The sequence below is a fragment of the Pyrus communis genome, chromosome 11, assembly GCF_041283825.1.
Source record: "Pyrus communis isolate YQ-2024b chromosome 11, ASM4128382v1, whole genome shotgun sequence".
NCBI classification, from domain to species: domain Eukaryota; kingdom Viridiplantae; phylum Streptophyta; class Magnoliopsida; order Rosales; family Rosaceae; genus Pyrus; species Pyrus communis.
In genome coordinates this window covers 134,193-155,860 of record NC_142575.1, presented here as the reverse complement: position 1 = coordinate 155,860, position 21,668 = coordinate 134,193, and the positions used below count along the sequence as shown (strand labels likewise).

The following is a 21,668-nucleotide window of genomic DNA, read 5'->3' as shown; positions in this document are numbered from 1 at the left end:
AATTGCCCAATTGCCCAATTGTGCCCATAGGAATTAGAATGGAGGACTTTGCTGGGTTTGGTTTCGGAGACAAAACCAGATCTTGAAAGCTTGATAATTAATAGGGCTTATTTGCGACTCGTGACTCAGCGGTTAGGAGTCACAATCGAACCAAATGGAGGTGTGCTGAAATAAGCACCGCACGAGGCGGGAGACGAGATGTAAGCCTCCTAACACATTTCCACTTGTATTTCTGCAATGCACTCTGCTCTTCAACGCACGCAGAAAAGCTTTGACCTCCTTCCATATAAACATGTCAGTCACATGATAAGTGCTACGGTCAGAAACTAACAGCTAATACATACACTCAACACACAAGGATGACTAGAGATGTTATTGTGTCTGTATTACAGGTGTGTGTAAGTTTCTCTTTCTGTGAAAAGTTTTAACGAATACAAGGGTGTGCCAAACCGAGCACAAGTGGGTCAGCTTTGAAGAGACGGTAGTTTTACATACTCTCAACTACGAACAATGCCAAGATCTGCCTGCCTGCCTGCCTACCTAACTTCCAATTTCCTAACTATTCTAATACATGACTAGAAAACAAATGGAGTTTTTGTTTGTGTCTGCAAAAGAAAGGAACAGACAAATGTCACTGAGAGCAGAGATTGGGTAATATTGATGCCCATTGGTATTCGATTGTATTGACGCCATTGTTGACTTGGCATGAGTGCGACGTTCGTAGTAATTGAAAATTAGAAATAGAAGCATTCCCTTTCTTCGTCGGTCCTCATAGAAAGGCTGAGCTGGGCTGGGATACCTATAATTATAAACTAAAATAATACGCATAAAAAGTTTTAATTGGTGCATTTTTGCTCCTATAGATTAGAAATATTAGAAACAATACAACAAGAAGCCTAAATCATGATGTTCAACATTCCAGATTGGTGGACAAACAATAGAATAACTTATTTAGGTTACTTGGATTTTCACTTTCGTCGTTCTAGTTTTTTTTATTTGTATTTATCTATACTCGTATTTATGGTTTCATTTTATTATTAGCACATTTTTTTTCAATTTAGGCAAAATTTTCTTTCAATTAGGGGTTTACAAATGAAAAGATGTGACAAAAATACATGAAAAAAAAAAAAAGAGAATACAAACTTAGCTGACGAATTTGACTAAAAGTGAAAACAAATCAAAATTATAAAGCGTGAAAAGAAAAAGTAGACAAACAAGAGCTCAAACTCGAATAAACTACAAGAATTATTAGTGTAAATTGACCTGTATAAGTATCAGAAACCGAATTAAAATAGCATAAGATTCTCATATCTCAAGGCCAAGGCCCCAAATAAATGACTTTATTTGTTGGTTCGTATATTTAAATTTTAATTGGCCTTTCCTTGGGCTGATAGAATAGGCCAGCTTGTTGCCCAAGCAGCAGGAAGAATATGCTTCCTTATGCTTGTTTACCGTTCTCATTATTAAATTCTTATAAAAAGTAAATAATAATAATTAAAAAGAGAGAAGAAAGAAAAGGAAAAACACCGAGAGGCATCGGCGAACACGCTTCACGCTTCACGCTTCACGCTTGTTTCTCGGTCTACTTGCTCCCTTCCATTCCCACCATCGGTAATCGGTATTCGGTATTCGCAAATCAAAGGGCCACTTTATTTTTTCCTATTATTATATTTTATATAATACATCATTTTATTCAAGAGAGATAGAGAGTCGGAGTCGATCCGGAGTCATTGACAAGTACATCGCCGTTGGCATATTTTCCCACAATACAACCAACTCTCTTTCAACTCCTCCTCCAAAATACCAACAGAGAGAGAAGCAGAAGAAATTCAGGGAAAAAATGGATCAGAGGCCCAAGACCAAAATCGTGTGCACCCTTGGACCCGCATCGCGGTCGGTTCCGATGGTGGAGAAGCTGCTGAGGGCCGGCATGAACGTCGCCCGCTTCAACTTCTCCCATGGGTCCCACGAGTACCATCAGGAGACCCTCAACAATCTCAGGGCCGCCATGGAATCCACCGGCATCCTCTGCGCCGTCATGCTCGACACCAAGGTCTGCCTTTCTTCTCTCCTTTCATCCCTCCTTTCATCCTTCCGATCCCATCTGATCCGAATTTCTCGGATTCTCAAGCATACAATACAACATGCATTGCTGCTGCTTATTTGCTACTTTTCTGTTTGTATCTCTGTTTTGTTTGCTCTCTTTGTGTTTAGGGTTCACAGTTTTAATAATTTGTGTTTGATTTTTTTTCATTTTTAGAAAATTTGCAGACACTTACACATTCCCCCTTCCTTCCCTCTCTCTGTTAATGGGTGTGCAATGAATTTCTTCCCTCCCTTAGTTTGTAGGTTAGGCCTTGGGACGCACATTTTTGGAAACTTTTCTGCCTAGGATGGGATTGGATTGGATTGGATTGGATTGGATTGGATTGGATTTGATTGGATTGGCCTCCATTTGCTCCTTCAACCTGCTTTGAATCTAGCAGAGTTATATAATCCAGTACAATCCTAGCCAGCAAACGATGACTAGAATAGTAGAATGATAAATAGATCACTGTCCACTCTAGATTCACTAATGCTAAATTGCTAATAGCACATACTAGTGCCCACTTTTACACAAATGGATTAGATTATGGAAGCTTTGACTAATTCCTGATTGATTGTTTGTTTGTTTCTCAAATTCACCACCACAGGGTCCAGAGATTCGAACGGGGTTTCTCAAAGATGAGAAACCTGTCCAGCTCAAACAGGGCCAAGAGATCACCATCTCCACTGACTATACCCTCAAGGGTGATGCAAATATGATTTGTATGAGTTACAAAAAGCTGGCTAAGGATGTCAAGCCAGGGAGCATGATTCTATGTGCTGATGGCACCATCTCCTTTATGGTTTTGTCTTGTGACAAGCAAAAGGGTTTGGTTCAATGCCGCTGTGAGAACTCTGCAGTTCTTGGTGAGAGGAAGAACGTTAATCTTCCTGGGGTCGTTGTGGATCTCCCAACCTTAACAGAGAAAGACAAAGAAGATATTCTCAAGTGGGGTGTTCCAAATAAGATTGACATGATTGCACTGTCTTTTGTCCGGAAAGGTTCTGATCTTGTGGAGGTCAGGAAGCTCCTTGGAAAGCATTCTAAGAATATCCTTCTCATGTCAAAGGTAAGCTCCCTTATTAAAGACAAGATAAACTGAGCCATTTTGGATTTTCTGCTTCTTTTTACTGCTTTTGACTATAGAGAGAACCTAGTACAAGTTTGTCTTGCCTGGATTAATCAGTGATTGCAATTTTGCAACTGGGACTACTTCTTCTTGGTGCCATTTGGTATGCAAAGTATTATGAACCGATTTATTTTTAGCTTAAAATCATGTCTATAAAAAAGGTTTACTGGCAGTGGCATTATGTGGATGGTTTTTTTAGGGTTTCATAAAACTATGCAACTGTTAGCAATGTATCTACCCTCTTATATAGATACTATTAACAGTTGAATTTCACCTTTTGTTTCCTTCCTTTGGTTCTTACTTGAAAATTTGATTGGTAGGTTGAGAATCAGGAAGGGGTGGCAAACTTTGATGACATCCTTGCACAATCAGATGCATTCATGGTGGCACGAGGTGATCTTGGAATGGAAATTCCAATTGAAAAGATCTTCCTTGCACAGAAAGTGATGATCTACAAGTGCAACATCCAAGGAAAACCTGTGGTCACGGCAACACAGATGTTGGAGTCAATGATCAAATCTCCCCGTCCAACTAGGGCTGAAGCTACTGATGTTGCCAATGCCGTTCTAGATGGCACAGATTGTGTGATGCTAAGTGGCGAGACTGCTGCAGGGGCATACCCTGAACTTGCAGTGCGGACCATGGCAAAAATCTGCGTAGAAGCAGAAAGCACCCTTCATTATGGAGATGTCTTCAAAAGGATTATGGAACACTCCCCCGTGCCTATGAGCCCGCTAGAGAGTCTGGCTTCTTCGGCCGTTAAAACAGCCAACTCATCCAAAGCAGCTCTTATATTGGTCCTAACCAGAGGAGGAAGTACCGCAAAGCTGGTGGCCAAGTACAGACCTGGCATGCCTATACTGTCTGTTGTTGTCCCCGAGATCAAGACAGATTCATTTGACTGGTCATGCAGTGATGAAGCTCCAGCAAGGCATAGTCTGATTTTCCGTGGGTTGGTTCCAGTTCTAAGCGCGGGATCTTCTAGGGCCTCTCATGCAGAGACAACCGAAGCGGCACTGGACTTTGCCCTTCAACATGCCAAGACAAAGGGGCTCTGCAAGAACGGAGATGCTGTTGTGGCTCTGCACCGTGATGGAACTGCATCAGTGATCAAGATCTTGACCGTGAAGTGATGTTCATCCGATGATTTGTTATGTCATCCTTTCCTTTTTGGCGTTCTCAAAATTAGCCAATGACAATGCTTATGATTTTGACTTGCCTCGTTTAATATGTGTTTTTGGATGCAAAAAACATCTACATCTACCGCCGTCATCAGTGTATGTGATGAGCAGGCTTTGATAGCTACACAATTTGCCGATGTTGCGATATGGGACTTTATGCAATACGTTTACTAATAGGATCTTTTGCTGAACATGGTTCCTTATTATTGAGTTATGCATGTTATGTATGTCATATATTGATGTTATTTATTCCACCACTTGTACTTAATACTGGTACGACAAGATGCAGAGTTTGAACTACGCATATGATACAAATTCAGTTCGGTTCTCAATGGCTTGGCTTCTGAGTTCTGCCTGCGTACGATTCAATACCAATTCAAGGTTTCATGGCATCTATACGAGACAATGACACTAAGTGCAACAGCAAAAAAATGAGAAAGCAATTCGCTCGCATATCACGTAAATATAGCAACATAAGTTGAGAAAGCAATTCACTCACATATCATGTATATATAGCAACATGAGTAGTTCTTGTCGTACTGGGTAGGAGGCCAAAACATCTACAAATGACCATCCTTCTAACAAAACAAAAAACACAATTCGAACATTCCATGATTCACATTCAAGTAAGATACTATGTACACCAGCAGCGTAGAAAACGATTGAAGCCACGTAACGGACAAGAACATCATACACCAACTGAAATAATTGAAAAATATACTCAATTCTCTTCTGTTTGAGAAGCACTTCCACTTCCAGTTGCATTCGCTGCTGCTGACGATGAATTTCCCCCACTGCCACCCGACTGAGATCCTGAGTGAGAAAACAGACTACTGAAAGGCCACGGAATTGAAAACCTTCTCCCGTTTCCATTTCTCCCATCCCCATCCCCATCTCCCTCTTCCCCACCACCACCACCACCAACATCGCCAATCTCTTCACTCTCCCTCGAGTTACTGCTGGTCCTGGAAATATCTGAATCACGCTTTGATTCATCAGTAGGCAACTGGAACCTGCAAACCGGACAGGAACTATGAAGGTCCAACCATGGCAGAATACACCCGCTATGAAACTTATGCTTACATGGCATCTCTTTGGCTTCTACACCAACCTCAAAATCATCCAAGCACACTGAACACTGCATATTCTCCTTGATTGTCACAGCGGGCAGCGCTTCCACTGCCTCCTTTTGTGCTGGCGGAGTCCCATACCTATTAGGATCATTCTCTGCCAAATGTTGCAGCAACAAATCCAAACCAGGCCCAATGAAATAATCGCCTAATGAACTGATAGGGGTGTGATTGTTGATTTGACCCTGATTCGAATCGTAAGATCCCTGAACAATGATGGTTTGATTGAAAGGATTGATAAGAATTACACGCTCCCTCTCCCGTTCTCTTTCTCTCCCTCTATCCCTATCCCTATCACCCTCAGAATTCTCAGATTCAGATGCCAAGCCAGCTCGAATGCCTTGAAGCAGCTGTAGAAAAGAAGCTGAGCTTCTCCTCCTCCTTCGGATGATTGATTCAAGTTCTCTGTCCAATTCAGTGTCTCTGCCCTGGCGAGTCTCACCTTCATCATTGTCATTGTCATCATCATCATCTTCATCAAAGTCTAGTCGTCTTAATCTTCTACGACGACGGGGATTGTTCATCATGCCAAGCAAGATCGGAGCCCAGAGGGAGAGTGCTCGATCGGATCCAAAATCAGAGTCAGCCTCTTGATTATCCCTCGTAGTGCCATTCATTTCCTCAATAAATCCGCTTTGGCAAAAGGGGCATTTCATTTCTATTTCCATGATGGGATTCACCATTTGAGAACACATGTGGCACCAATACCTTGCTGCAATTGCGTCCTCCATCTCTCCTTCTTTGTTTATTTCTTCAGTCACTGTCACAATACCATATCAAAATCAATTACCAAAAAGATCAAGATTTTAGCCTGACTTCAGATCTAAGCCATCATAACAATATTGCCCTTCAACCCCCCAACACACACACACAATTTAATTTTCAGGAATAATTATACAATAAAATTCAGAATTTGACAGGTCCACGAAGCAGAAAATATGCAGAGCATCTCCGATGAACCACACAAAAGAAATCTTCTGGAAAGGTGGGGTAAAAATAAAAACAGGAAAAAAAAAAAAAAAAAAAAAAAAAGGTACGCAGACGGAGACGGAGACTGAGGAGAATTGAACCTTCATTCTTACCAAAAGTAAACAAAATTGGAGGGGAGAAGACGAGCGAGGAACAAGAGCAAGAGCAAAAGCGCAGAGCTTGAGAAATCAAATCGTGTGTGTCCGTTTATAAATATTTCAAGACCCAGCTATATATCTAGTATTTACCAACAATAATTAATAATAATAATCAAAATTCAAGGAGAAGAAGAAGAAGATGATATTCGACACGCAAACTGAAAGTAATTAATTTGCTAATTACTTACCCTCCTCCTCCTCCTATCTGTTACCGCAGCAGCAGCGGGAGGTCAAATTAAATTTTTTTTTTAAAAGAAATAAATATATGAATGATAATTCAGAAAGAAAGATAGAAATCGAAGAATTGTACCCAAATGCTCAGCAAACAGAATTTTACGTCTCCTTCCTCCTTCGTTTTGGAGCTGCAAAAGAGAGAAAACTGAGGGAAAGAAGAAGATTCCACCAACCCTTCCCCTCTCTCTGTCCCTCTCCTTCTCTCTCTCTCCCCCTCCCCACTTTCTCTATCCCATTCCCTTTCCAAGTTTCCAACTTGCTAATTTCCTTCCATTATTTTTATTCTACTGCTTTATTTTAAAAAAATTGCAATATAAATTACTGGTCCACCGTTCGTTTATTTTCTTTTTTTTTCTTTGTTTTTGTTTGTTCCCATGAATTGGAATTGGATATTTGTGATGGAAATTGTTATTAGCACTTCAAAATTTTTATTTTACAATTCTCATAAATGTATTTTTTTTTCTAATTATGAAAATTCTAAAATGTCAAATAAGATTTTTTAAGTGTTAATAATAATTCTTTTTGTGATTTAAAATAAAAAATAAAATACATTTTTATTTTTTCATTTTATCTGTCGGAAAAAATAAAATATTCCTTAAACGTGTTGTGTTGTTGGTGGCAGTCTGTCATTCATTGTTTTTGAAGACTCCCAGTCCCAAAAATCCCATTCCAATCCGAAGCCAATCGTTTGATTTCTTTTCGCTTCTTATTTTATTTTTCTTTTCCTATATTAAGAACCCTTCATATCCAATTTTAGTCTACCAAAATTAAATAACAGTGCTTTTCTTTTTGGTGGAAAAAGAAGTTGATTATTGTATATGAATATATGCAGCAAATATAGTTTTTGACACAAAACAAAAATATAATGAGCTAATTACGCATTTGCATTTAGATTGAAATTGGCAGCAAACAGAAATAGCCATTAAATTGTAATCACACGGGAGCTTTGATTTTTAAATTAAGAATATGATAAATTTGGTATCCTAATTAGATTTAATGTGAAGCGTCAATTATTTTAACCAATTTTCATCAGTATTTTTGTCTAAACAGTACACCTTGTAAGCATACGATTATATTATAATATAAAATTATGTTTTGTAATATATGACGGAATTGGAGCTTAGTGTCCGGAACCTAAGAATCAATCCATCTAAACCGTTAATTGATGTGTAAAAAAAAATCAGAGCGTGTGTGGTATACCAGAAAAATAAGTTAATGAAGACCGTTGAATTCAATTTGTACAATATAGATTAATTGATCCTTAAACTCCACACACTAACGTCTGGAGCAGATCCGATTCTATATATGACCACCGTGCATCTCAAATGAAATTAACCCATACTCTCCATTATATCAAAAGTGTACATACTTTTAATTCATTGATCCAATTTGGTCATATAATTAATTCCTTATAATTGAATTGAATAGAATAGATTATTATGGGAACGTTGACTAATGACAATCCATTCAAATGGCCGACACGTCTTCTCATAAACAATTAAAGCTTCTGCCTCATGGCCCCCTCCCCTGCCCGCTGCCCCTTTTGACGTCTCATTCCTACTTCGTTACTTTCCACTATCTCTCAAGTCTCAAGTCTCAAGTCTCAAGTCTCAAGTCTCAAGTCTCAAGTCTGAGGAAGCAAAAGCACACATCGTTGGCGAATCTTTTGTCTCAAGAAGCAAAAGCACATATTCGTGAGTGAATCTTTTAGCATGGTGCTGAGCTCTGAGCGAAGGAAGCTAACACGTAGCAACAAATCTGAACACGTAACGAAATTAGTTAGCTAAGACTGTGCCTCTTATAAATCCAAAGTTAGCCATTAAAAAAAAGGAATCTATAATGCTGGCTGGTATGCCGGCTTTCAATTTGTCCCACGCTAACAAAACAATGTAAATGAAGGAGAATGCTCACTCGCTTTTTCAACCCACTATTTAAAACGTCAATATATTCCTCCCATGTCCATGATTCGAAAAGCATCAATTATATTATACCAACAAAAAAAAAAAAAAAAAAAAGGAAGGGGCGATGGAATTTCGAAACCCCTTTTTCCTTAGCAAGAACAAACAAGTCCAAGTCCCCAAGACACTACTCCCTTCCATCCGCGAACTATCCAAAATTTTTGTGTCATAAATTTTCTACATGCGTACGTACTTGGGGACAAAAAAAACCTCTTGCAATTATGTAGCGAATGACATTGTAAGGGGGTGTAAAATCCAACAGAAAAACAAAGCTCCATTGATAGGGGGAACAAATGCTATTAGGGGAACAATAGGCAATTGCCTTCTCATGGTTCCTATTGTCAACTCAACTAACACCCACATGTCCGATTGCTGCGTGGTCAAGCCAACACGCTAACACGACTCCATATCCGACAATGTTCATACGCATGTACCACTGGACTTGGATCTTGATCCAAAGCTTTTGGCATACCAAACCAAACCACATGGACCACGTGCTTCTCCTTTTAACACGTTCATCTGATCAACAGCTTCCCATCCTCATCCGGGCAAAATGAAAATGCAATTATATGTGATCCGACTGTACAAGGCCCACTCCCGAACACAATCTCGCCGCAGCGACTACATCATTTGAAAGGTCCTCTAGACAACTAGCTAGGGGAGTTGATCCGTAAAGAAGACAGAGATGGCACACTCAAAATTAAACTGAACTAGGCTGGCTTGCTGCCTTCTCCTCCTGCGCGGTTTCAAATCGAGTTAGAAGAAGCAAAGATGACATTTCATCTGGATGAAATAATAACCATAACAGATTTTTATAATTAAAACAAAATCCTATTAACCAAAAGCGGGTAACAGTCACAGCCCCGATATGGACAGTCTAATATATTCTTCTACTATGCACAGAGCTACCTGATGACAATCTGCCCTGTACATGACTAATAGTTAAATGGCATATGTAGCAAAATGTGGTGGCCGAAAGAATGCATGAGCCACGAAAATTTTGGAATGTCTTGTTGAAAAGGAATAAGAAAGCAGCAGAGGAGCATAACTACTAATGAGGTAATAAAAAGGCCTTGTCAGCTGGGTGACTAAAATCATTTTACACAAGATTTATGGTGCTTGCACATGATACGAGTATGGGTAATGTTATATTACAACCACAAACCATCATACAATCAAATCTTGTGTAGGAAGGTGCACAAATGAATTATCCAAATTTCCAATTGAGAAATCTGTCTGTCAAAACCAAGAAAACAACCTCAAAACGCCACCCAACCAAGTACTCAACGTAGATAAACATGTGGATTGAATATTTGGCCAGTTGGTGTTGCTGGGAGATAACAGAAGGGTGAGAAAGAAACCATGAGATCTTCTATATCAAATAAACTAACCAAATGGTATAATAGTGGGGATCACACCCGCGTCACCAGACATGTTACCAAATTTCATATAACTGGTCAGAAACATATTCATGGATACTTACATCTACGAACTGAAACGATCGGACTACGGATGGTTTTGTCTTAGAAGCTTCGACAGCAGAAGTGGATCCGTTGCCACTGCAATATTTTCCCTAGAGACAAATAACAGAGGTTTCAATTTAGTAACGGATGACGAACATTCGTTGCTACCTTCTAACAGAAAAGAACAGTATTATGAATATCTAAGGAAACAGAACATATCAGCAGTTCCAAATTTCAAACACCAACATAAATCTCAGTAGTTCACATCATAGCAAAATGTAATTCTCCAAACTAGGTGTTGCAAAAGTACACCATATATTCCTTTCATTCTTTCCCCAGGTTGATTACTGTAAAAACCATCACGCACAGAACCATAACAAGATGCAATATGAAAACATTAGCATTCTTTTTTCTTTTTATTATCATGCGACTTCATAGACACCTAAGCCGAAGACACCTTAACATACTCATTCCTTTGAGTTAACCCTCAATGACGTTAATAGAAAAATTAAATCCTTTACTCCTTTCCCAATTACCTTTCCATATTATGATTTCTGAATCTACCTAAAGGCTTTACTGCCACAGAGTTCTTGGTACACACCATAAATGTTGTTCCTCTAACTTTACATACGGGTTTTCTTTCTTGTCTTCTTCCATGTACATATTTGCACAATCTCGTGTTAGGTGGTTTTTGACAACCTCCTTCCTTTTAGATTATTATGACCATTATTGTTTATTTTGTTATAACTATACGTAAACGAGAATCTAGCTGGAAGAAGAAGTGACAGTAATGATGCCCCAACCCCAACAAAACAAATAAACAAATAAAAATCAGAAGTGGAGGAAAACATTCTCACATCCCAAACAAGGATCTGAATAAAAGCCTTCTTACATCGTCAAATGCATCAGTGTATTTCTAATCAATATGTCCTATGCTTAAATCATGATGCACAAAGCCAAGTCAACAAACATTAGACTACAACAAAACTTGTGTTAAGAACATGTTCATTCATTGGATGGATAGACACAAAAGTATTTGCAGAGTTTGTCTTTGATTTCTTGAATCTTTCACTATTATATGAGCAAGTCTACATTTTTGTGATTGCACACCGCCATGATGAACTCAGATCAAAGTGGAGGAGAGAACAAATTGCATAGAACCCCTCTTCTTCAATTGCCACACAAACAGTCACAAAAGACCCTTCTTGTGGTCACCACAGTGACTCAATTATCGAAGCCAATTTTAGCAAGGGTTTATGGGGTAGCACGGTGAGATCATCAACTCTTAACTCTTGCCTAGCCCATCATCCAAAATCCGGCATGATTCCTTTGATGCACAGGACCTTTACTTATTTAAAGAAAATGTTTTGGGCCACCAGTGGCATTAATTCCCCTGGAAAATCGAAGACCAACATGCATGGTTGTCTAGAATCCAGACCCACTTACAGCAATTGATGTCAAACCTTTCAGCCCTCTGCCAGAATGCAAATGTTAACAGAGCAGAAAACTTTCCCACAGTGAACATACGTCCAGAACAGACACATTACATCTCTTTTCAAGGAAGCCCAATTAGAATTTCGTTCCTTAACCAAGTGGGAAGCAAAATTTATAAATCATGAATGTCAAGGATAGCACTGTTCATGGTATGCAATCTTCATGTCCCCTTATGAATATTCTTGCCTCCAAGTGGACTTTGATGGCCATCTATATTTCACAGACCAAGGTACGTACATGATACATTGCAACCATTGAAATCTTAGTGCTCCAGCTACCTTCTCCATCACACCATTTTGAAGCTATACTAGACTTGATTGTTATAGTTTCCTTGGAAGAGTGAGACTCGTTAATCTTCAAAAAGAACTTTACTGTTGTCTTGTAGGTAGATATTCATAGAATCTTGTACGTCACTAGCCTCACTATATTTTGTCCTACAATTGTATACTCCAACTTCTTGGTTCTTATATGAAAACAAAAAATTACGGAATCCTCACTTTTCCTATCTGCTGAGGTTAACATCCATGAAGATCGGTGGTGGAAAACTTCGGTTAGGTTTGCAATGATACTCGCTGCTAAACAAAGTTTCCACCAATTCCAAAGTAAACTAAAATGAGGTTTTAGATGAACATATACACTGGATGAGGTAACAACACGCGTTTCTTTGAATGAGCCACCTTTAAGGAAGCATGGATTATACGAGATTTTAAACAGATATAGTGGGTGAAACTATACAGTTTGTAAATAGAAATACAAAATAAGATGAAGATGCTCCATAGTAAGTTTGTTAAACTACAGATGCTAATAAAGTGAGGTGATGACATATTCCAATTGTAGATGCAAGAGAAGAACAATGAGAAATGAAAATTTGAGTAGGCATGTAATGAGAGAGAGAGAGAGAGAGAGAGAGAGAGAGAGGACTGACCTGACCATCTTCAAAGAGTGAGGAGTAATACGCAGGATCATAGATAGCGCCTCCTATAGCATCACTAGAATCTGAAGTTTGTCGCGGTACAACGGGAGTACTAGGACTCAAGAAACTATTTCTTAAATCAAAATCGGCTTCTCTAGGAGTTGCACTAGTGTCTACATAGGAAAGGCCCAACCTGTAGATCTGAATCCATAACAAGGAGGAGGATAACCTGATGGAAAAGCCGATAATTTGCATGGCCAGAGTGAGCTTTACGGAGAAGATGTACAAAGTTGTATTACTCCCACTCCGGCGAGAAAGGTTCCTGCACAACACATAGTTACAAACACAAAAGCACCAGAATCAAGCATACATGTGTACATATACATACATCAAAATGCAAAAGGGAAAATGTTGGGGGAAGAGTGAATTACCAGATTTCGTGGGTGAAGAGAATGAACCAGAAAACATCGAGGAAGATGGCGCAGACGAGAAGGACGGCGTATGTGCGGCCGAGGCTCTGACTGCTGCTCTCGATTGCGACAAGGGCGAACAATGCAATGGCCAGATTTATCAGCAAAACCCCATTGTACAGTGCACCCAGCGAACCCACCAATGCGCACCCAATCTATACATACATGCATGCATCAAAGGATGGATCTTTAATATTGTTATATGAATCAATCATTCATTCGTATTGATTTGGTTTTGTAATTGAAACGAAGACGAAGTGAAAGGAAAGGAAGAACCTGAATGTAGAGGAGAATGACGGCCAATGACTGAAGCCTGTCGTAATCACGAAGCCATGGCTGTATTCGATCACGCAATGAATCGCAAAGCATCATAAACACCTCCTACCTCCTATCCTCTGCCCCGGTTCCACCCTCCGCCTCTCTCTCTCTCTCTCTCTCTCTCTCTCTCTCTCGCTAATCTTCTTCTTCCTTCTTTCTTTCTTTCTTTCTTTCACTCTTCTTCTGGTTATGATTCACAAAGCCTGTCGTAAACAAATGAGCATTACGTGAATTGATGTAGGGGCCTTTAAGGGTCGGTCTAATTTCTCATTTGCCAGGCAGTTTGAGGCCAACTCATCTCTTCGTTTTCGTCTTCCTCCTCCTCGTCACTAACTTCTGCTAATTTTCTCTCTCAACTCAGTTTCGTTTCTGTTTCTTTCTTTCTTCCCCCTTTCACTTCTTTCTGCTTTCTTTTTTTCCCACTTAGCTAATTGGCCTTTTTACCCCTTTCACTCTCCTCTACAAGTAGGCAGGTACCTAATTTTACCAATTTTTTTTTTTGTTGTCATTTGACCATTAGGTTAGGGAAACTTTATTTAGAGTGATGTATACACCCGACTTAAATTTTTTTCCTCCTAAACTATCCATTTTGCTCCTAAGTAATGTGAAAAAATAAAAATAAAAATAAATTAAAACAAATATGAATCGATATCAGCCGATCACCCTGACTTCCACACTCTCCTTTGTCCTCCCTTATCTCTTTTTCTCCTCCCTTCTACTACCAATAAAAGGCTGCTACATCCTGATTTAGATTTGAAGAATCAATAATAATTTCAATTCTTTTTGTTCAGTAATAACTTAACAGTTCAATAAAATACTTCTTGTAAAAATATCAATAATCCATTGATTTCGTGGACGAAAAAAAATTCTATATTAATTAATTAATTATGACACAAATTATATATCTATTAATATGTATATGGGAAAAAATAAAAGTAACAAAGAATAAATAAAGTTCATACGAAAGGTAGGATTGTGAAATGTTTTCTTGTATATTCATCAAGCTAGAGTTACAGCTTTATACAAAGGCTATACATCAGGATCCCTATTCTATTGCTTACGAACAACGCTAATTATGAACTAAATAGGAAATCAAATAACTAAGAATCAATTTACAATATTGACGAATTATCCCGAGATATCTTCCTTAACAAAAGTATATCCTTTTCTTCATTTCCTATTCTTCTTTCTATTTTTGAGAAAAAGGGTTTTCAAAATAAAGTAAATGATTAATTCGTTTCAAATAATTATTTATTAAATCGGTGGATATAAGTATATTCTGGATTGGAGTCGTGTCATTAAGAGTATTGCCCGATCATTTCTACCAACCTAAAGCCCCAATTAGTATTCTTTGTTTGTATATTATGTAAAAATGTCATTTTTCTCCATTACTAATCCTTTACATATGTTGTGTTTCTGACCATCCACTCGTTTTTGCTCAATCCCCTGTTATGCTAATACATAAAAATGATAGTGAAACTCAACACGGTTGATCTTTTAAACCCGTTTCAAATCAGGATGACTAATCAACCAATCTTGGGGGAACCAATGTCTTCTATTTGTGTTTATTTCCGCTTAACTCTCTAACTCTTATACATAGAAAATGAGAATCAGTCTTTTTACTACGAATTTATATATAAGTTGTTTTCTTTCACTCACATAACTGTTTGATTTAGTTTATCGACCTAAATAATGAATAAAACAAAATTAAGAAATCTACTCAATCCATTACAACCCTTTCCTTGAAAGGAAGGAATAAAACTTCCATAAAAAAGAAGCAAATGAAAGGCTTTCATAAAAAATCTCGTAGAATCGAGAATGAAGTTTTCATTCTGTACATGCTAGATCATGAATTAGTAACTGTATCAAATCTCCAAAAAATCTCAATTCTTTCGAACTTTCTATTTTTGGAATTAAATTTTTACGAATTCCCCATGAATAGGACAAACCTTATTCCGTGGTATTTACATGAGATTCCTCTTTCTTATTCTTAAACAAGTTCCCAAGAGGGCTTAGTTGATCCAGGGTTTATGTTTCATCTTTCGTTTCCTTTTTGTTTGTTTCAAGAAATATATCGATCAATTTCGATTTTTTTTTCTATTAATTCTTTTCCAATGTGTGGATACATGCCATATGGCTCTATTCACCTGTAGCATACCATATCTCAATAGATTGGTGTAATTTTTCTACCGTGTGTACATTTCCATAATAATGGCGTTTTTCCAAAATATAACTTTGTTGTTCAGCATCTTGGACTAGCCACTCCTTAGAAGGTATTGTTAAAAGATCATCAATTCCTAATGACATGGATGTAGCAGTGGCTTGTCGGAACCCCATAGTTTTTACTTGATCTAGGATGTGTGATGTACATGTCATTCCAAAGTGGTCTATTAATCTACCAATAAGTCGTTTAATAGCAGTTTCATCTATCACTTTATTGTGAAAGACCAAATTGACCCGTTCTACCATAAGTACCTCCCTATTCAGCTGAGTGGGGTTTGACAATGGATTTGAGTCAATGATTGGAGAACTTCCTTTTCCCGATCTTGATTCACATAGAAATTCAGGAGCTATGGTCCTAGATGAACTGGAGAAACCCAAAATGACACGAGTGTCATAGCATTACTTAGTTTAGATATCATATGATTAGGTAACATATGAGTAAGCTCGGCAAAACCCATAGATAGCTTCTTCGATTTCTCGATAAAGAGAAATATGACCAACTGTGGTTCGTACATATATACAATTTCTTTTTTTTTATACTTCTTACTATTAGATAGTGCCCATAAATCTCATGATAGGTACCCAAAGATTCATAGTGAACTTCGATGGGAGTTTCTCTTGCAGTAATAACGCGTTTAACTAGTCGCCACCAAAGCCACAATGGGCTATTTAAATTGATTATTTTCTGTTGATAAGCTCCAATTGCATCATAAGAATTACAAAAAAAAAAAAAAAAAAAAGTTTATTTGGTATACTTATAGTTATTATCATCAATTCTTTTATTTTGATAATATTTGCGATTACATAGATTATACCTATTTACACAAATACCTCGACTATTTCCCCTCGTTAATACATGGAGCCCAATAATCATATCTTGAGTTGGTACGGAAACCGGTGGTTTATTGGTCATGACTGGCTAAAACTAAAGTTCCATTAAAAAGCGTTTCCACAGGGTAAAACCTCATCAAGGAATATAAGGTTTTCATGAGGCTGATCTTGAGCCACCATCCAAGCATGTATACCTTCATTTAAGAGAATATTTTTGGTGTAGAAAGTCTCAAATTCAGGATCTTCTATTGTATGGATTTCCTAAGAAACAAAATCATAGACACATAGGTTCAAGGCCAGACCTACCACTCCAAGAGCACTCATCCATAAACCGGTTACTGGTACAAATAACATAAGGAAATGTAACCAATGTTTATTGGAAAAAGCAACCCAAAAGATTTAGGACGACACTTCTCTGCATTTTTTTTTTTTACTTTAAAGCGAACTCAATAGTAGTTCATTCACATAATCTTGCAATTGAAAAGAAAAAAGTATCGCACGATAAGATCAATTGAAACTGGATTTTACATTTTATCTTTCCATATTACAAAGACCAATCTTTGTAATTAGGTCACGAAGGACCCCCTTGGGGGACTAAACAATAATGTGTGCATCACAAATATTTATTGTATTGTTTTTTATTTATTCGTTGTTCCTCTTTCTTTCATTGAATAATATCTACTGTCATTACTTGTTATTAGGTGGCCAACCAATTCCTAACAAAAAAAGATTCCAACAAAATACATCTTATACAACCACAAAACGTATGTTTTTAGATGTAATGTCTAATTGAATTGTAAGAATATGAGAATCTCCTTCATAAATTATTGGAAATCAACCTATCAAATTCACATTTTACTTGGATCTTCAGCTTCTACAGAAGAAAATCCTTATACTACAAGATTTTGAGGAATTTTATGTTAAATGGTACAAAATTCTACATCGACAAGCAACAATAAAAGAAGAAAGAAATTATCTAACGCTTCATTTTGATATTGATTGTGAAATTGCATTGTTGTGTCAGAAGAATGATAGTTATACTGATTGGTATTCAAAGAAAAATAGTATCTGTTTTAAAACATTAATTCATAGGTTGGATATTCAGGAGTCGAAAACTCATTAATTTTATAAAGGCATTTTGAATTATTTGATATATTAGATCTTGAATTTTAATGAATCTTTTTCGTTTTAAGGAATTCATGAAAGATGAATCGAGTAAAAACCTATGAATATACCACCTACAAGAAAGACCTTACGATAGTTATCACATCCCGGCTCGGGCGGGATCACTTCCCGAGCCCAACTCCACGGTTTTGTTTCTGGGAACTCACACGAAAACTTTCTAGTGGGTTACCTATCATGGGAGTGCTCTCGCACACTACTCGCTTAACTTCGGAGTTCTAACGGAACCCGAAGCCAATGAGCTCCCAAAAGGCCTCGTGTTAGGTAGAGATAGGAATATACATATAAGGATCACTCCCCTAGGTGATGTGGGATCTTACAGTAGTCAATGTGGGCCCCCACCACCCATTAATGCATGGTGTTCTTCGATTCATCATTACTCTAGAATCCCTCTTTTTCCGATCCAGTTCCTCCACCATTGCAAACCCCAGTTAGATTCAGGCATGATACACTTTTTAGTTATTGCTCACTTTCGGATCCAGGAAACAACTCTCATAAATCTTTTTTCCTTTTGGAAGATATAGGAGCGAAACAATCAAACTATTGATATTGCAAGACCCAAAAGATTCAATTTAGTAGACAATAAAATTCTTATCTATATCAGAAACAAAAAAAAATTTTGGCTTCAAATTCAATTTATTATTTGTTTAAATTAAAACATTATGAGACTAATTCATTTTTATTTATTTTTAATGTATATTGTTTATATTGTAATTTATCTTATATATATACATATATTTTTTTTTTTAAATTATATATTAATATTTATTCTTTTGCTATAATGATGTTATATTAATTTTAATATTATGATGTTAATATTAATTATAATTGATAAATATTATTTATCATTTTTATAACTTATAAATCTTATAGATGAATTATAAACACAATTATATTACTTTGTTAGTTATCAGAACGATTCAGATTATTTATTTGTTACACCAAAAAAACTTTTAGAACTCCCATAGAAAGAGATTTCGCTAACGAAAATCTTTCAATGCTTCCCAATATCCCTTCCTTTTCCAAATATTTTTACAAATACGTTTTTTTTTTGTTTTTTTTTTTAATTGAGGTGCACTTTTTTGGAACTGCCATTAAAAAGTTATAATAGGTTTTTCGGTTGGATGTGAAAGACATCTATTGAATCTCTTTTTTTTTTGCCACTATACTTCCCAACCAGATTCTTTGTAACATTCATAATGATCAACCTTTTGAAGATCCCATTTTATTCTGGAAGCTTGCAACATTGATCCCGATAAACCCCTATTAGATCAAAATTGAACCTTAATTAGTATTAGTTACTAGTAAAGTTTTTATTTTTTGGGGAAGAAGTTATTAGTAAAGTAATTCTAAATTATTCGTTAATCAAGAGATTTATTGTTTTATTTGAGGTGTATACAAAATTGTTCGGATTATATAATTGTCAATTATTGACATTGGTAAACGACCCAAAGTAATTTGATTATAATTCAATTCGCAACGATCATAAGTAGAAAGTTCATATTCTTCATTCATTGATAAACAATTCGTTGGACCATACGTAAAATCATAATTATTGATACATGCCTTTTCCACATAAAAAAAAAAGAAGGAATCTTTTGTTACAATAAAAGTAGAAGTGACGTGGATTATTCAAGAATCGAAGTCGATTGTTTTATAAAGATATCAATGAACTTTGGGTAAATACATTCAACCAACTCCAATCATTTTACCCATTAATGTGACATCCCACATTGCCCAGGGGAGTGATCCTTATATGTATATTCACATCTCTACTTAGCACGAGGTCTTTTGGGAGCTCACTGGCTTCGGGTTCCGTAGGAACTCTGAAGTTAAGCGAGAAGGGGGCTAAAACAATCCCATGATGGGTGACCCACTGGGAAGTTGCTCGTGAGTTCCCAAAAACAAAACCGTGAGGGAATGGTAAGCCCAAAGCGGACAATATCGTGCTACGGTGGTGGAGCGGGCCCGGGAAGTGGTCCGTCCCAGGCCGGGATGTGACAATTTGGTATCAGAGCCAATCCCTGGCCGGAAATGTGCCGACGAGGACGTCGGGCCCCTAAGGGGGGTGGATTGTGACATCCCACATCGCTCAGGGGAGTGATCCTTATATGTATATTCACATCTCTACTTAGCACGAGGCCTTTTGGGAGCTCACTGGCTTCGGGTTCCGTAGGAACTCCGAAGTTAAGCGAGAAGGGGGCTAGAGCAATCCCATGATGGGTGACCCACTGGGAAGTTGCTCATGAGTTCCCAAAAACAAAACCGTGAGGGAATGGTAAGCTCAAAGCGGACAATATCGTGGGGGCGGGCCCAAGAAGTGGTCCGTCCCAGGTCGGGATGTGACAATTTGGTATCAGAGCCAATCCCTGGCCAGAAATGTGCCGACGAGGACGTCGGGCCCCTAAGGGGGTGGACTGTGACATCCCACATCGCCCAGGGGAGTGATCCTTATATGTATATTCACATCTCTACTTAGCACGAGGCCTTTTGGGAGCTCACTGGCTTCGGGTTCCGTAGGAACTCCGAAGTTAAGCGAGAAGGGGGCTAGAGCAATCTCATGATGGGTGATCCACTAGGAAGTTGCTCGTGAGTTCCCAAAAACAAAACCATGAGAGAATGGTAAGCCCAAAGCGGACAATATTATGCTACGGTAGTGGAGCGGGCCCGGGAAGTGGTCCGTCCCAGGCCGGGATGTGACAATTAACATCTTAGAAGATTCCACGAAACCCTTATCGCTTAGTTTTTGACTTTTCGGAAATATTTTAGCTAATGGATTAGTAGTTGTTGTTCTTGTTTCTTTAGTACCTTAAGTAGTTCATGTACCTGTCATGCTCCTTGGATTATTTACAAGCAGAATTCAAGCTCCTATTTTTGCAACCTTAGATGCGGCTTATATAGGCGAATCCATGGAAGGTCATCATTGACTAGTTACATAGTCTTAGCCTGACGTAATGTATGCGTGATTCAAGGTAATCCACTTAGGGAATATAAATAAGGGATAAATAAAGGTATATTTGATCTGTAGTAAAAAAGATTACGATATGATACTAGGGAATTGAAAAAGAAAAAAAGGGAAGAGATCTAAAAAATCTTTTTTCCTGAAATAATTGTTTGGCCCATTTATTTTCTTTGTAGTGTTTTGTTTATTCAATTCCAATATAAAGTATTAGAAGATATTAAATATTAGGAGTCATAGTCCCAAAGACCCTATGAATTGATTAAAAGCTCAGATCCATACTAAAATCACGATCATTCAATAAAACCCTCTCAAACTAAGTCTAAGTCCCAAAATTCCCTAATTAAGAACCATTGGATCATCACTTATTCAATGAATAGATATAATGACTAAAAATCCAAACCAAATAAACCTTTGTTTTGTCCTTTTATCAAAACAAGCATAAACCAAAGTTTTGAAAGAATAAAAATATTAGTATTTATGAAATCTAACTCTTTGAAATTTTTTATTGTCATTTCTCCCCACACTTTTTTTCTTCTTTTTTTTTTTCTTAAAAAAAATGAAATGAAGTACCTTGAAAATAGAAATAAATAACTGTTCTCATGGAACCTTCTCTTCTAACGAAAAATGGTCATTGATACAAATTCAAACTGTTCATTTCTTTCTATTCGTTATTTTTTTTTTATTACTACTACCAATACCAAATCAAATGACCGTAAAATGATGAATTCTCTCTTTCGAATCATTAAATCCCATAAAGGATAAATTCACTCTTAGGAATCGTTAAATCTTAAAAATGATTGTTCTGATGTATCATGTAAATTCTTTTAAATGAAAAAATAAAATAATTCTATGTGGTGGAACAAAATATCTCTCATTTTCTCCTCGAATAAGTTTTTCTTTTTGGTTGTCAAAAGAATGTTGTTATATTGATTTGAACGGTGCATTAATATCTTGAATCCGGTGAAAA

General features: G+C 37.3%; 3 protein-coding genes across 7 annotated transcripts; 1 reads left to right on the top strand and 2 right to left on the bottom strand.

Annotated features, from left to right (window-relative positions):
* Window positions 1–1,193: 1,193 nt before the first annotated feature.
* LOC137743057 (Pyruvate kinase family protein) lies at window positions 1,194–4,587 on the top strand. The gene is made up of 3 exons (XM_068482975.2): window positions 1,194–2,053; window positions 2,694–3,155; window positions 3,536–4,587. The coding sequence occupies exons 1-3, from the start codon at window positions 1,841–1,843 to the stop codon at window positions 4,346–4,348; spliced, it is 1,488 nt and encodes a 495-aa protein (XP_068339076.1). The 5' UTR covers window positions 1,194–1,840; the 3' UTR covers window positions 4,349–4,587.
* A 287-nt stretch (window positions 4,588–4,874) lies between these two features.
* Window positions 4,875–7,202, bottom strand: LOC137743058 (E3 ubiquitin-protein ligase SIRP1). Of its 4 annotated transcripts, XM_088679662.1 has the most exons (3): window positions 6,842–7,173; window positions 6,609–6,732; window positions 4,875–6,286 (listed from the first exon to the last, which is right to left on the bottom strand). In XM_088679662.1, the coding sequence occupies exon 3, from the start codon at window positions 6,255–6,257 to the stop codon at window positions 5,118–5,120; it is 1,140 nt and encodes a 379-aa protein (XP_088535788.1). In that variant the 5' UTR covers window positions 6,258–6,286; window positions 6,609–6,732; window positions 6,842–7,173; the 3' UTR covers window positions 4,875–5,117. The 4 variants fall into 4 exon arrangements, with proteins under 4 accessions (XP_088535788.1, XP_068339077.1, XP_068339079.1 ...); XM_068482976.2 differs by lacking the exon at window positions 6,609–6,732 and having other exon boundaries at window positions 6,964–7,202; XM_068482978.2 differs by lacking the exon at window positions 6,609–6,732 and having other exon boundaries at window positions 6,842–7,159.
* Window positions 7,203–9,038: 1,836 nt separating this feature from the next.
* On the bottom strand, window positions 9,039–13,936 carry LOC137742587 (uncharacterized). 2 transcript variants are annotated; one of them, XM_068482497.2, is made up of 5 exons: window positions 13,462–13,936; window positions 13,147–13,340; window positions 12,728–13,037; window positions 10,329–10,418; window positions 9,039–9,581 (listed from the first exon to the last, which is right to left on the bottom strand). In XM_068482497.2, exons 1-5 carry the CDS (start codon window positions 13,555–13,557, stop codon window positions 9,546–9,548), a joined length of 726 nt encoding a protein of 241 aa, XP_068338598.1. In that variant the 5' UTR covers window positions 13,558–13,936; the 3' UTR covers window positions 9,039–9,545. The 2 variants fall into 2 exon arrangements, with proteins under 2 accessions (XP_068338598.1, XP_088536321.1); XM_088680195.1 differs by lacking the exon at window positions 9,039–9,581 and adding an exon at window positions 9,906–10,175 and having other exon boundaries at window positions 13,462–13,698.
* Between the last annotated feature and the right edge of the window lie 7,732 nt (window positions 13,937–21,668).